The 14,597-nt window shown below is 41.1% G+C and overlaps 2 protein-coding genes across 2 annotated transcripts in view; both read left to right on the plus strand.

Annotated features, from left to right (window-relative positions):
- The window catches only part of LOC127598048 (tetraspanin-18-like), a 35,093-nt gene extending 32,697 nt beyond the window's left edge, over nt 1-2,396 (plus strand). Inside the window, exons 7-9 of the mRNA XM_052061555.1 lie at nt 108-281; nt 974-1,057; nt 1,379-2,396. Coding sequence (XP_051917515.1) covers nt 108-281; nt 974-1,057; nt 1,379-1,432 — 312 coding nt within the window. The 3' untranslated portion in view covers nt 1,433-2,396. The remainder of the gene's footprint in view (nt 1-107; nt 282-973; nt 1,058-1,378) is intronic.
- Nucleotides 2,397-5,024: 2,628 nt separating this feature from the next.
- Nucleotides 5,025-14,246, plus strand: LOC127598058 (tetraspanin-18-like). The gene is made up of 9 exons (XM_052061568.1): nt 5,025-5,542; nt 6,837-6,988; nt 8,085-8,183; nt 9,563-9,757; nt 10,524-10,598; nt 10,690-10,788; nt 10,918-11,025; nt 13,228-13,311; nt 13,715-14,246. Exons 1-9 carry the CDS (start codon nt 5,485-5,487, stop codon nt 13,766-13,768), a joined length of 924 nt encoding a protein of 307 aa, XP_051917528.1. The 5' UTR covers nt 5,025-5,484; the 3' UTR covers nt 13,769-14,246.
- Nucleotides 14,247-14,597: the final 351 nt, after the last annotated feature.

The raw sequence follows: 14,597 nt of genomic DNA on the forward strand, positions 1-14,597 counted from the left end.
GCACACTGTGCCCACCAACCAGTCACTACGATTCATAGTTCATAAATTACACTCCGGCCCAACACAGTAATAAATGCTTTTATTGTACTTTTGTTGTCTCGTTTCAGCATGAGTGCTGTGGCATAAATGGTTTAGAAGATTTTGAGGGCAGTCTGTTTCGTCGAAAATACAATCACACAGTTCCACCCGCCTGCTGCCTGCAGCGCAGCCCGACCGGGAATTTGGAGCATGCTGATCGGGATAAATGCCTGAATGGCTCGCAAGATCATATCAACGTACAGGTACTTTCTGGTGACTCTCCTTGGTCGAATCAGTTCTTCCCCGGGCTTTTGTTATTTGAATCATTACAATTATATCACTGTGTCACACCGGGTTTGTGGTTGAATCCTTGTGTGCATCCTGAAACCTGATAACATGGGTAGCTATCCACTGTAGTAACCACTGTCTCTGAAAGTGGTAAAGTGAGCCATATGGAAAAGGTTTCATACATTGCAAGGAAAAATCCACAATTGACAACCTGAAGCAGCCTCAGAAGTTTAGATGAATATCAATCTAGTAGCACTTCATATTAATCAGGACCCAAGTCGCTGGGTTTGACAAATGTTGGTCAGCACTATAGTGCACCATCCCATGTGATATTGTCTCATTTTTGTTTAGTTGGTTTTTTTTTTCATTCAAACGATTCCAAATAAACAGTCAGTGGGAAAAATATTTTGCAATTAACTTGAATGAAAAATACATTTGTATCCAATGATACAATTAATTGTTTGACTAGTCAATAATGGGTTGAAAGCTACTCGAGCAAAGCTGACGCACAATGTGAAAAATCATCAACGCGTTTCGAAAAATCATCTCAACCTGCCACGCCTTTGTCCAGAGATGTTCCATTCGTTTGAGATAACAATTTGTCATTGTCAAATGCAATTCTGTCAGTTTATAACTTATTGATCCTTTGTTGTGTGTGCGTTAACAGGGTTGTTATAAAGCAGGCTTCAAAACCTATGAAGTTTACCTCTATTTAGCGGGAGCGTTGTTCATTCTGGTGCTGACCTTTGAGGTATGGAAATATCTTAATTTGTCTTTTAGACAAACCAAAATATATCTATATTTGTAAATACTTGTAATATTTTGATTTAATACATTTTTTGCCATATGCTGATGATTTCTCAAGAAAACTTATAATAATGGCAAACTGTTTACATCATCTAAGTCTTTACTGTGGAAAGCTCGCCACCTCTTGGTGGTTGTGGTACATAAACACAAATGTCGTGCTCACTTGTTTCATTAGAGTTTGTTTAATTCGATTTTTTTAGACTGCATGTTTGTGTATGAAATGATCCAATTGTCCTTGGTAAGGGACTTCTGTTCTTTTCTTCAGCTTCTCGCCATGTCCGTGGCTATGTGCCTCTTCAGGGGACTTCAATCTCTGTAGTCTGTTTGGAATATTTGTTCTCCAAGGAAAAATAGGGAATATGTGAAGAAAGAAGACAACCAATACTTTGAAATTGTTATTGAACTCATTTTCTATTCGGAATTGTTTGGTTGGAGTTTAAAAAAAAATCAATTCCTTCAATTGTTGTACTTCTCAGCTGGACTTTGGAGGTACTGGGTAACACAGTAATAGACGTACTGCCACTTAACAGAATAGTGGGATATCAGAGACAAAGATGATGTAAAAAGATTTTGTGTGGTCAGTGAAAAGTGTCTGTTGTGGACTAGGTCTTGCACAGACTGGGTGCAAAGTAGACCGGACATGAGAATCAGATGAACCCAAAGCAGAAGGCACTGCACTGACTTTTGGATAAAGAATATTTATATTAAGTAAATTTGGCTTAGTTGTTACAGATGTTTTGTTTTGTTTTGATTTTTTTTATGTACACTTTGGCTGTTACTCTTTCCCTTTATTACTGTACATAGTAACACAATCCTTCCACATGCCCTTTTCACAGCCATATTTCTATCATGCTGTATGTATTATATTGGATAAACTCTGTGCGTGTGTGTGCGTGTGTGCTTGTGTGCGTGCGTGCGTGCGTGCGTGCGTAAAATGGATGCATTTTTCAAACGTGTATGAACTATTTTGTGAGCATGTGATGTTAAAGTTAAAGACCCTCCCGGGTATGAACGTCAATGTGATTTAAATTTCTGTTTATATGGCTACTCTTTTATTGTTATGTGATTTAAGTGTTGAAATGTTTGTGTATGCATTTGATCTTTAGTAAATGGCATTCGAAATAGCCTGTTGTGTCTCCTTATCTTGTTCTGATGATTTTAATGTGAATGAATTCATACTTGCCTTGCGTTTGGCTGATGTGCAGTCGGTGTAGATTCTGTAATCCAAAATCTGATGGATTCGATTCCAGTCACACGTGAACCTAATAAACAAGTGATCCTCATGCCTTTAGAGTGAACTGTCAATGGTTCTTATGGGGAAAAAAATGCTGCGTGTCTGTGTGTGTGTGTTTTATTTGGTTTAAGATTGATCATGAGAGCAACCTTGGCAGATTCAGAATAGTTCTCGCCAGGGATGCGCTGTTGAGTTTCGGACGTGGGTCTTCGGTGGCCCCTGGAGTGATCTACTCCAGTGGTCCCCAAGCTTTTTTTGTGTCACGGACCAGTTGAGACAAGTAACATGCTGTTCATGGGCCGGCAACCATTTTTCTATTGCCTTTAAATTGCCACTTTTTTTTTCATTCATTTCAAACAATGCTATTCTAGTGTACAACAAATGTAGAACAAAATAACACTGAACTAAACAAAAATTAATCAATTATGAAAAATTAATACTTCTTATAATGGAAATATTTTTAAGTTACGATACGGCCTTGGCGTCATTGCTAGGTGCAAATGTGACTGATCAAAAGATGATAGAATTGATAGCTGCTTTTATACGGTGGCTGCCGGCTAATTACAAGCGACAAAACTACTCAAGTTTACATAGGATAGCTGTGAAAACGCTGCTTTTTTTCATGCTTTCCACTTGACCAATTAGATGCTACTTGTTGAAACGATTCAACAGTTTTCTTGCATTGCCTTGTTTTTGACGACATACCAGGCCCTACCCCGTGGCAATGTGGAGATGGAAGCTTCCTCCTCCATTGTCGGTAGGGGAGGAACTCCTCTTGTCGAATTAGTTTCATCTTCGGAAATCATGCCTGTCCAGTGTCCATCACCTTTGCGTTTAGCTACTGTAGCTGTACATTTCGTCAATTTGTTTCTATTACTTTCCGTACACTGCTTCTTGTTTCATTGTTGGATTCTGTTGATTTCAATTCAATTTGTACTCTTCTGTACATGTTGCTCCTGGTGAAGTTTTCTCTTATCCTCAAGCTGTGTGACCTGTGAAGGAGCATACCGGTGCTATTGCTGCTTTGCCTTCGGTACATCGGCTTAAAAGCTTCTTATGTGACAGCAAAGTCCAAAGCTCATTCTCTCGTAATTAGAGTTTCAGTAACCAGCATGGTATGCCTGCGGGGAGCCTTTCTTACCCAGACATGAGTCCATCTTCTTTCCAGGTTTTGGGGTGTTTATTGCTGTCTAAATGACAAAAATCGGCTTTTAATTGAACTGAAGGATAACGTGTCACGTGTCGGCTAACTTGGACATCGTTTGTCCACTCTGGAGCGGAGAGAGTGACAAACACTGCAATGTTAAATCACATTTGATTTGTCCCATGGGTCAAATTGAAAGAGATGACTTTAAGTGTTTTTTTCCTTGTACAGTCTCAGCATGGTCTCAGCACTGTTGATTAATTGTTATTCAGCATCATGCTCAAGATGAAGTTGATTGGTTGTTGCTGGTAAAAGGGGTGATTCTTTTCATCCATTTGTCCGTGTGGTGGAGATTGGAGCAAGCGAGTACGGACTAGCTTCATTAATCATGCTGACTGTCATGCGCAAAGGAGAACCAGCTCGGGCTGTGCAATTTTCAGCATACTAGTTCTTCCTTATCTTATAATTTCAGCTAGTTGAAGCCCCCGTCATGGCCGGTCGAGTGCTGTATATGCCAGATCTGGTTTTCATTGTTGAGCATGGGGATGCTTTAGCAACAATGCCAAATGCTTTTCCTCATCCGGGGAGGAATGTAGGTTTGCCCTCATTATTGAGCTCTGGCTTCTGGTGGTAATGTGAAGCTGGTTTGTGATCATTTGTTTTTAAATTCCACCGGTTCTATGAATCAAATTGAGTGTTGAAAATGTGAATGCATGTGGGCTATGTGATTGGATTTCTGTTGTGATTCCACGTGTGTGTTTCAGTCAAGATATCCATCCTTCCGTTTTCCAGAGTAAGCGTCTTTATTAGGGTGGCAGGTGAACAGGAGCCGAGGCCAGCTGACTTTGGGTAAGAGGCGGACACTGGGTTCGTCACCAGTCAATTGAAGGGCGCAGAAAGAAAACAATCACTTAGGCCTTGGCGCGGGCGCGGCACAGCTTATCCATCAAGACAAGACATGTGATCCATACCACTTATCCACACTTGCGACGTGAGTCTCACTGGTCAGCACCCAATCTTAGAGCACATTTCGACATTCACATTTATGCGCAGTTTACAGCAGCGATTCTCTTACTGGGCATTTGTGAGCTGTTGTTTTGGAGTACATTCAAAAATAGGGGAAAAATTATATCATATTTTTAAAAAAACACTGTTCATATGGGGACAGGAGTATCAATAAAACAAACACTGTAAAGCAATTACTTCTCCCTAGATTAACTTTGGCCGATTTAAAAGGTATGTTATGATTGTGATGTCACAAAAAATTGACATCCCCACATATATTCTTGCGGCAATATGTGTTTTTCCGTCCATCCATCTGTTTTCTGAACCACTTAATCTTCACTGGGGGTCAATTTGCTCATAATCTGAATTTGAGTTAAGTAAGGCACTTCGTTATACAGGTACTCAGCAGTCATTTTAATTGATGTTACGATACGAGTGTTTAAAAAGGGGTTACACTATCCCCAAAAGGCTGTGACTACATATAATTTATAGTATTCAGTTATAATTAGCTAAACAGGCATTGGGGGGGGGGGGGCAGGATTTGTATGTTGCGAACATGCAAATTACCCAAAGGGAGGGTCTATCTCGACGTGCTGATCTTCAGTTGGGTACACAGTAGTCCTCCTAAATGCATCATGCAGTATTTCTTTTTAGAAAGTCTTAATAACTTATCAGTTGTTGAGCCCATCAGGGGTATCAAAATAATAATTTACTTTTACTTAACAAATACTGTGCGCACTGAAAATGCACAATCTGACCTAAAAGACACGGCTCTTGTGTGGAACGTTCCCAGTCACATTCATGTGTTCCGGTCAAAAAAAAAAAAACTAAACTAAATACAAACCAAGATGCAAACAAACGGGCGTTCTGGTGACGCAATCGACACGTTTGCGCCCCCGCCCAAAAAACGCGCACGCGTGCTGCCTGTGTTTTCCTCGATTATTCAGTGCAGCAAAGCCCACGCGGGCTGTGAACGTCAAACGGATGAATGGACGATGTTGTCACGCACGTTGAACGTTTTTTTCAGTGCCCTCAAGCCGACAAAGGTGAGCACAAAAACTGACGTTTTCGCACACGTTGTTGCGTCCCCTGGCCTTTACCACTGGTAGCCAGTACTTATGGAGTTGACATCACCTGTTGCTGCTGCTCTGAGATAACTTTACGTAAAACGTGTGGGGTTGAAAGTTTTTGTAAGCTGTTACTACATTGTGTTTCGCAGAAAACACGTTTCCAGACGGAGGTTGGATAACTTCGTAAGTATCACAAACATCATTTCTACGAAATAACGTCGATAGTATATTAATTGAGTGCAGTTGATTCAACACATAGTTTGACGGTAACTTTGGCGGAACGTGCAAAAAAAGCAGAATAATGATTCCAATTTTCATAGAAATAATTGTGATGGTTGTTTTAGACGCAATCATGCAGCCTTAATATGAAAAAGCCTAAGGAAACATAACTTTTTTGCAGTTCACAACATAAATTGGTAAACAATGGAGTTTAGGCATTTCTTCCCATCTGAAAGGCTGTAAACAAGCTCTGCGATTATTTTATACCTCAATGCAAAGGCTGTCACTGACATTGTGAGAAGTAAGGCAGCATTATTTGCTAAGAAAGTCTCTGGCTGTGTCGTAATTCACAGGCTGCGTCCACACAAGCCGCATTTTTTTGACTACGTGACGTCACTTTTGCGGAACACGACCCCACGTGCTTTCCACATTCGAGAGAAATACTATAATTCAAAGGCTGAGTCCTTCAACGCCTTCAAAGTCTCCTCCTCGTGCAGCCTCTGAGGATTAACCTGTCGAATTTGGACAGACTTAATGTGAATTTGGACACTATGTGTATTGGAGTCACACCGGAAGTGGCGTCTTGCCGTTGATAATGTGGCCTTCAGGACCCAGCCTGTATTTGGACACAGCCGCTGTGGAGCAGGCTTGTTCCTATATATGCTGCATGTTAATGTTTTTGATGACTGGCTGCGTTTCCATGTACAATGAAATCCCCACATCGGTTTCTGGTGTGTCGAGGTTGTTCTAATAGCATCGTGAAATGTAAATCTTTGCCATTCATTGGCAGAATTTGCATCGAAGTGAGAGATTTTCAATGTAAATGAGGTATGACGTCCTTGTTATTCGAAGAGTCTCTATTCCTGGGCAGCTGCTTAAGTTAGCTCGTTTATGGTAAATTGGGAATGGAATGGCTGCGTATGCACTGCAGTGACAACATCATACTCAAATTAATTTATATCGTGTTTGCACAACTGCTGTACGCACAGTCAAATAATCATACAATTTTGAAGAACCAAAAAGAAAATAACCATTGCTCCTTTCACATTAGGAAAAGTAGAGTGCACTGAGCTTGCTGAGGAAGAAGCTCTTTCCATTCAACAACGGAAGATGCGCACTCGCGTAGAGCCTGCTTCTTATGGAAGCAGGCCAGAGTCACTCCGCACGGAACAGTTTCCACCCTCGCGGCACTACCATCATCATGTAAGTAAAACACATCCAAGTACTGTCACAATGGAGGGGGGGGGGGGGGGGCACATCTAAAAATTCGACACAATTATTAATGCTGTCAAGCGATTCAAACAATTATGAGATTAATTAATTATGATCTGTAATTGATCTAATTAATCTATATTTTAATCATCTAAAAATTGCTGAGAAAAGCCCTATTTTCGTTTTAAATTCATCACATTATTGAGGCAGATCAAAATTGCATTATAATGTATTTTATTGTTTTTCAACAGACTTAGACAGATGCAATCCTAGCCATTTACTTTCAGCTGTATTTGAAACTTGTCCCAAGTCCGACCTGCAACCGTTAGTTTCGACCACGAGGGGGAATATCAATGTTTGTTTTTGTAAATCGCCAAAGAATTACAAAATAAAAATGTAGTAGAACATCAGGCGTTTTTCGAATGTAAATGTTCCATTCCTTGGGCCTCCTCACTGCTGCTTAGCTGGCCCTCCCAACTCCAATGGGAGCCTATCAGCTTCTGCTAAACACGCCCAAACATAATGGAATCCAATCAAGGTCTGCTTCAGACTGTGACTGACCATTGTTTCCCCACACTCAACAACTCGAACACAGGAAGACAACACACAAAAAGCGATACTATAAAAAGGCAACCCAGATACAGAAATAATAAAGTTAGCGATTAAAATTTTGATTAACGCGACTATAATAGGACTATAACTATTCGCAATGAAGGCACGCAACCTCAGCATTCCTCAAAAAATGGGACAAACCAAAAGGGCGTCTTGCACTGTTCAAGCTCGGATCGCCACTGCCAAAAAAAACCCATCCCTCTGTATGTGCACTGAAAGTATGGCAAATTATCACATCTGAGGAAAATGTTTTGTTCATTTGCTAGTAATTTTTGCTGTACAGTTCATTGTAAAACTGTTTTTGCTGTATGTATTTTTTCAAATACTTACTTGGCAGCCGTTTCATTTCAGCGACGGCAACTTGGAGCGCACAATAACAACACTATTCACAGCGCCCGGGTGCACAAAACAACACAATTCACTGTGCCTGGGAGGTTTTTGCTTGTTTCATTAAGTGGCGTTTTTCTTTTGACAGGCGATTGTCGTGCCTCCATCGCGAGATAAAACAGTCATGACGGGTGACTGTCTGAAAAGCGTCAAGTATACCATGTTAATCCTCAATACCTTCTTTTTTGTAAGTATTCCGAATATCTCTTCCTGTGGCCTTGGGTAAGGTTGTGACAGTCAAGTGAATTAAGACCCTGTGACTGACCCGACGGTAGCCACTTTTGCATTTTATGAAATGGGGCCAATATTTATTTTACTAAACTCCATCTTTCATTAGATTCCAGTGTGGTAAAATATCCAAGGCACTTTGTGCCGTATGGGGTCTATGACTGGTACCTTGAGTTTAACAAACTTGATCAAACAAGGGTGACTAACTGTGAGCCTGGGTGTGTGTCTGTGTGTGGGGGGGGGGGCACAGCAAGAAGGTTTTCTGCTTTTATGATTGATTGATTTGGCACAACAAAAGCTCTTTGTGACTTGCTTGCTGAAGGCAACATGCAACCAGCAGAGCAAATTGTCAAGCTTAACATCCTGAAAGTAGCGGTGATGACCCTCCCTTTGTGTTTTCTCTGTGGCTCTTTCACACTGAGGTCTGAAAAATGAGGTCTGTGAACTTTCAAAAATGTGTTCCTCTTCTCTGCAACTCAGCGGCACATTTAAAGCCTAATCGGCCTTGCGTTTCGACCAGTGGCGGATGCTGGTGTGTCAGGGAGGAGTAGCGCAATTTTGGCCTTCATCATAAAATGTGTCCGTTTATTTGTACGTGAATTCTACCCCCCATCCTTTTCATAAAAATGAAAAGGATGCCTTCACCGTTGGATGAAGGCATCAGTGATTGGCTCATTTTGCTGTCAATCAAAAAGACATTCAGCCTCAGACAGATCATCCAATCATCATGCAGAAAAGCTGGGTTTCCGGGTCAGCCTATAAACGCCCACTGTCCAGAGACTCCCAAAGACGCTGAGCGTCCCATGGGCGGGACAAAACCAGCATTTATCCAATGACTCGTCTCGTTTCAATGCATTGGGACAACCTACACTGAACTCTCGAGACGCCCAGTGTTCGCGCGTTCGACGCTCAGCGTCCACTTAGTTTAAAGCACAGTGAAGCTGCGGGAATGAATGAGAAGAGAGTCGCATCTTAACCAGTCATAAAAAGCTGATTCGGAACAAAAGTTGAGTGCGTTGTAGCTCATATTTAGTCAATGACATATACACGCATATATTTGATCGCTTGTTTTTTTGACATTTTAGGGTCTAAGACTGAGTTTCCCTTGCAGTCTTAGAGCAATCGCCTCTGCCCGAAACTATGCACTGCATTCTTATGCATCATTTTTCTGGTACATAAAGAATGACTGCCAAGATGATAAGACCAACCCCCATTGTTGTTTTGCACTACTTACATTGAGTTGTTCTAGTGTGCCTTTTATCCGATGGTTCCTTACGTTTCTAATGCAAGTAATTTTGTGGCTCCTTCATCTGGCCTCACCCCACATCCCTTTGTCAGGTGGCTGGGGTATTACTCTTGGGTGTAGGATTGCTGGTGGAGTTGGGCACGAGAATTGTAGGTGAACTGATAGAGACACACCCCTTGCTCTCAAAAATCCTCCACTTTGTGATGGCCGTCGGATCCTTGCTCTTCCTTCTGGGCCTCCTGGGCTGGTGCGGAGCCCTCCGTGAAAATAGATGTGTGCTCCTTCTCGTAAGTACATGACATTGTGCTCGGCCTCAATGATTTTGAAAAGCAATTGAATTGTTTGTTTTATTTTTTGAGTTTTCGGATTCCGTACGGATTATTTTATGTTTCTGAAATATGTCCTCTTTGGCTGCTAGGTAATGTAGAATGTACGATCTGTTTCCCTTTTATGCTGAAAGATTTGAACAGTTATTCTGTGCAAGAGTAGGGTTTTATATAGTGCCACAGTGGCAATTATTTTTCAAGGTTCCTTCGTGTATTTCAAATGATAAATTGATTATTTTGGGAGAAGTAAGTACGTAGTTTTCATGACAGAACTTTATCCATGAATATTATTTTATTTTGCTGTCCTCTATTTTTTGCTCCTGAGATTTTCATGATAATGTTTGTTTACCTGGTTCCTACAATTACTGTATTTAGATTTTTTTCTGGGGGGCGGCTATCAATCACATTTTTTTTCATAGTTTGTATGGTCCTCAATTTCTACTCAGGCATGAGTTGTATTTATTAAAATTACAGCTTTGACTCGCACCAAAACCTCTTGTCCACTCGGGTGTTTTTCTGAAATTCATTCCGGTGCCCTAAAGCCACTCCCGAGAGTGGCTGCCTTCCTGAAAGTCTCTGAGCGCACACTCTGACTGATTGAAGAGCATCGTTCAAATGTGCCATTCGATATTCAGTGTCTTATCTTTTTTTGAATGGAATTTTTGGGATGCTTGGAAAAGCACTTCTTTTATTTGACTCGCCGCTGTGTCCTTCGGTCTCGTTGCAGTACTTCGCGTTCATCAGCTCCATCTTCTTAGCACAGATAGGTTTTGGGATTTTTGCCATCACACAGTGGGGAACGGTAAGCTCCAATTCTGGTGATTGTGGCTCATTTTGTAAAACGGCTATACTTTTCCTTTGACTGTACTGTGAATATTCTTTGTCTCTTTCAGTTATCTCAACAGTCGTTAAGTGCGACGTTAACCGCTAATTATAAACGCGGAAACATGGACGACCGTTACACATCGGTGTGGAGGAAAATTATGCATGATGTAAGTGTCGAGCACATGTGAACATGTGCACCCCATACACAAAAACCAGTCACGATGACTCATATTTCATAGATTCCTGGCCAGCACAGTAATAAATGCTTCTGTTGTACTCTTCTTGACTCATTTCAGTTCAGCTGTTGTGGCGTAAGAGGCGTCGAGGATTTTGGAGACCAGGTCCCCCTCGCCTGCTGCAGACGAGGCAACACCACGTGTGACAGAGACACAGCATATGCATTGGTACTTGTTAAATAAACACACTGCAGGTCAATTCCAATTTTTTGTTTGCCCATGTGCAGCATATATCAGATTATTTTTTTCTTGCAAAGTGTGAATGGAACAAATCGGGGTTTCCCCCTCAAATCCGACCCTTCCTGGCCTCTTTCCGATCCCCTTGAAAGGTAATGAAACTGCAAGGTCAATTGCTTTGTTTTGTTGTATAATGAAGACGTTTGGGTTTCAGATCAAAAGACGAGTGTGAGACAAAAGTTCAGAATTGCAGCTTTTATTTCATGTTATTTACATCTCAATGTTTTCAACAACTCGGGACGATCCACTTTTCCAGTGAGCAAAAGTACTGAAACAGACGAGATGAAATTCACTTAGTGAATAACGTTTGGTGGCATAACCCTGCCTTGCCATCACTGCTTCAAATTAAGATATCCTTTATTTGTGCCACACTGGGGAAATTTACAGCCTCCAGCAGCAAGAATGTGGGAAGAAAGAAGAAAAAACAAACACCGTTCAATTAAGTGCAATATAAATACAAAATGGATAAATCGCAGTGCTATTTACAATTGTTTTTCACATCACACACATCACATCATTTAATTATTATTATTATTTTTGTTGTTATTTTTATTCAGCAGCCTGACAGCAGTCGGTAGGAACGAGCGTCGGTATCTCTCCTTCTTACAGCGCGGGTGTAACAGTCTGTAAAATGCTGTAAAACTCATTGACTTGATCAGACTCTAGCAGCCCAAAGTTTGACGAAAGAAAGGATCCACAAAACACGCAATCTCGTTTGTAAAGCATGGTGGGGGTAATGTAATGCATTACACTTGGGCTTGCATGACTGCTTCTCTCTTTATCGTTCATGTAACTCATCTTGATGGAATCCGGGCTCGTGTGTGGAGTTTGCATGTTCTCCCAGTGCCTGCGTGGGTTTTCCCCGGGTACTGTTTTTTTTTCTCCCCACATTCCATAGGTATGCACGGTAAATTGACGGAACACTCCAAATCGTCTTTAGGTGTGATGGATGGGATGTTTCTTTGTTCCCTGCGATTGGCTGGCAACCAGTTCAGGGCGTACCCCGCCTACTACCTAAAGGCAGCTGGGATAGGGTCCAGCACACCTACGACCCTAGTGATGATATCGAGATTCGGATGATGGATTGATAGATGATGGTAGAAACAGAATTCTGGAGTCTACAAAACCATTTTGTCGATGTTTCATCCTGCAACAAGACAATGCCAACTGCCAACATAACAAAGGACTTTATATGGGATAAAAAGTGGAAGGCCTTAGACCGGCCAAGTCTGGCCCTTGGGCCTTAACCCAAAAGAGTATGCAATTTACCTCATGAAGGGAGAATCCCCTAAAACAAACAAGAACTGAAAGAGGCTGCAGTTAAGGCCTGGAAGAGCATTTCAAATGAAGAATGCAACGGTCTGATGAAGTCAACGCGTCCGAGGCCTGTTGCAGTCATTGCCATGCAGTCATGCCACAAATATTAATGTTATTCGCCTAAATTAATGTAAAAAAAAAAAAAAGTATGTTCCAATACTTTTGCTTACTTAAAGCCAGGTGGCTTCAAACAATACGTGCTGTACGGTATCCCAAATAACACATTTAATAAAAATATTGTGCCATGAAATGAAAGCTTGAATTCAGAACTTTTGTCTCTTTCATCTTCTGATTTAACATTTTCAGATTTAAAACTCTAATGTATACAACAAGTAGGGTATGCAACAAAAACAAGAATTGACCGTGCTTTTCGAATACTTCTGGGGGTGGGTGGGTGGTGGTGGGGGGCACTGTCAATGGGATTTCAATCCAATGCATCTGAACTGTGAATGCTCAACTCGTCTGTACTCATCTGTACACATCTGAACGATATGTTATCAATAGCCCAAATATGATCTCTGCGTGGGCAGTGGAGTATCGTCCGTGCATCTGCAAAGTAGTTTACAGTAACAAAATAGATTTCCTTGATATTTCACTTTAATTTGATCCCCTTTGAAACAAAGATTAAATGGGCATTTATAGTGATGGTACATTGGTGTGTGCAAAGAGGTCTTGCAATTGCCCATGTCACATGATCTGCAAAGGGGATCTTTCAGTGCCCACAGTCACCACTTTGGTGACCCCTGGTCGAGGCAGTTCCGCAAGTTCACGGCTTATTTATCCTTGACTGCACTGTCGTTCTTTGTTTCTCCACAGGGTTGTTTCGAAGCACTCTACAATTCCTACACCATTTACATGTATACCGCGGGAGCATTGGTCATTACAGTGATGATCGTTGAGGTACGGAGATATTTTAGTTTGTATTTCAGCCTTGTCTTTTGCTATGTACTGAGCAGAAAAGTCCCAAATCGACGGCCAAAGTACAAATCCTCACGACTCAACCGGCAGGTAAACGAGCTCTTGAATAAAAACAATTGTTAGTAAAGACAACTTGTGGCAGGTTTGACTTTCTGGAACTCAATTTGACACTTCTGTCAAATAGAAGTTTGCATTTTGGCCGTGGAAATGGGAAAATGTCAACGTCATCGGTCTTTTATGTCCGAAGCGCACCATCTAGTGGTGGTCGTTACTTCTTACAACTTGTCTCGCTTGTTAAAGTCCGGCTGCCATGTCATTTTTTGGGGGGATGGGCTTGTGTCTGAAATGACCCACATGTTAAAATCCATCTGTTCTGTTCTTTCAGCTCATAACCTTGTCCATTTCGATGTGCCTCTTCAGGGGACTGCGGCCTAAATAGTCTCTTGGACCCGCCCCCCCCCCCCCCCCAAGAAAAATAATATGTGAGGAATGACGAAAATCGAGACCTGTAAATACGTTGAAGTCATTTCAATTGTTTGGTTGAATGTAAAAAAGAAAACAAAAACAAAACAAAAAAAACAATCAATTGTTAAAATGGCTGTACTTCACAGCTGGACTTTTGAGGTGCTGAGTTATGAGGTAATACACACACTGGCCCACAACAGAAAAAGTGGGATATTGGAGACTAAGCTGATTTCAAAAGGTTTTGTGTGTTTATTGGAAAGTGTCATTTGTGGAGCAGGTCTTGCATAGACTGCAAAGCGGACTAGACATGGAGCATCAGATGAACCCAAAGCAGAAGTGCGCTGCTGACTTTTGAATTGAAGAACATTTATATTGTAAGTAAATTTAGCGTCACTGTTGTTGGTGTTGGTTAATTTATTCCATCAACTTCAATCAGGGAAAAAATAAGGCACTATAGCCGGGTAAACAAGCCAGTCCAAAAGGCACAGGGTGAAGCTACAACTTATCAAGCTTCCACTATTTTTTTTTCTTTACATCGTAAAACATTTGAGCAAATAAGCTTAATGACTACAACACAATCAATACACAAGATTCATCATCTGACACTAGAATCAAGTCATTTTAAACAGTTTCACCAACTGTCCATTTTTATTCACTTTAACATTTGGTTCATGTACTTAGTCCGTTCTCAGTTTAAAAATTATGAAAACTAATTAAACCACACATTTTGTATTCGTTTTTATTATTTTTCCACAAATTTACACCTTTGACAGACACATGACTTTGCTTTATATTTGTTATTG

The sequence above is a fragment of the Hippocampus zosterae genome, chromosome 3 (genome assembly GCF_025434085.1).
Source record: "Hippocampus zosterae strain Florida chromosome 3, ASM2543408v3, whole genome shotgun sequence".
NCBI classification, from domain to species: Eukaryota; Metazoa; Chordata; class Actinopteri; order Syngnathiformes; family Syngnathidae; genus Hippocampus; species Hippocampus zosterae.

Excerpts from the sequence above, each read along its gene's own strand:
- LOC127598058 (XM_052061568.1), top strand. The coding sequence starts at position 5,485 with ATGGACGATGTTGTCACGCACGTTGAACGTTTTTTTCAGTGCCCTCAA. Across the intron at positions 9,758-10,523 it reads ATAGATGTGTGCTCCTTCTC|TACTTCGCGTTCATCAGCTC; the intron begins GTAAGTACATGA and ends GTCTCGTTGCAG. Across the intron at positions 10,789-10,917 it reads GGAGGAAAATTATGCATGAT|TTCAGCTGTTGTGGCGTAAG; the intron begins GTAAGTGTCGAG and ends GACTCATTTCAG.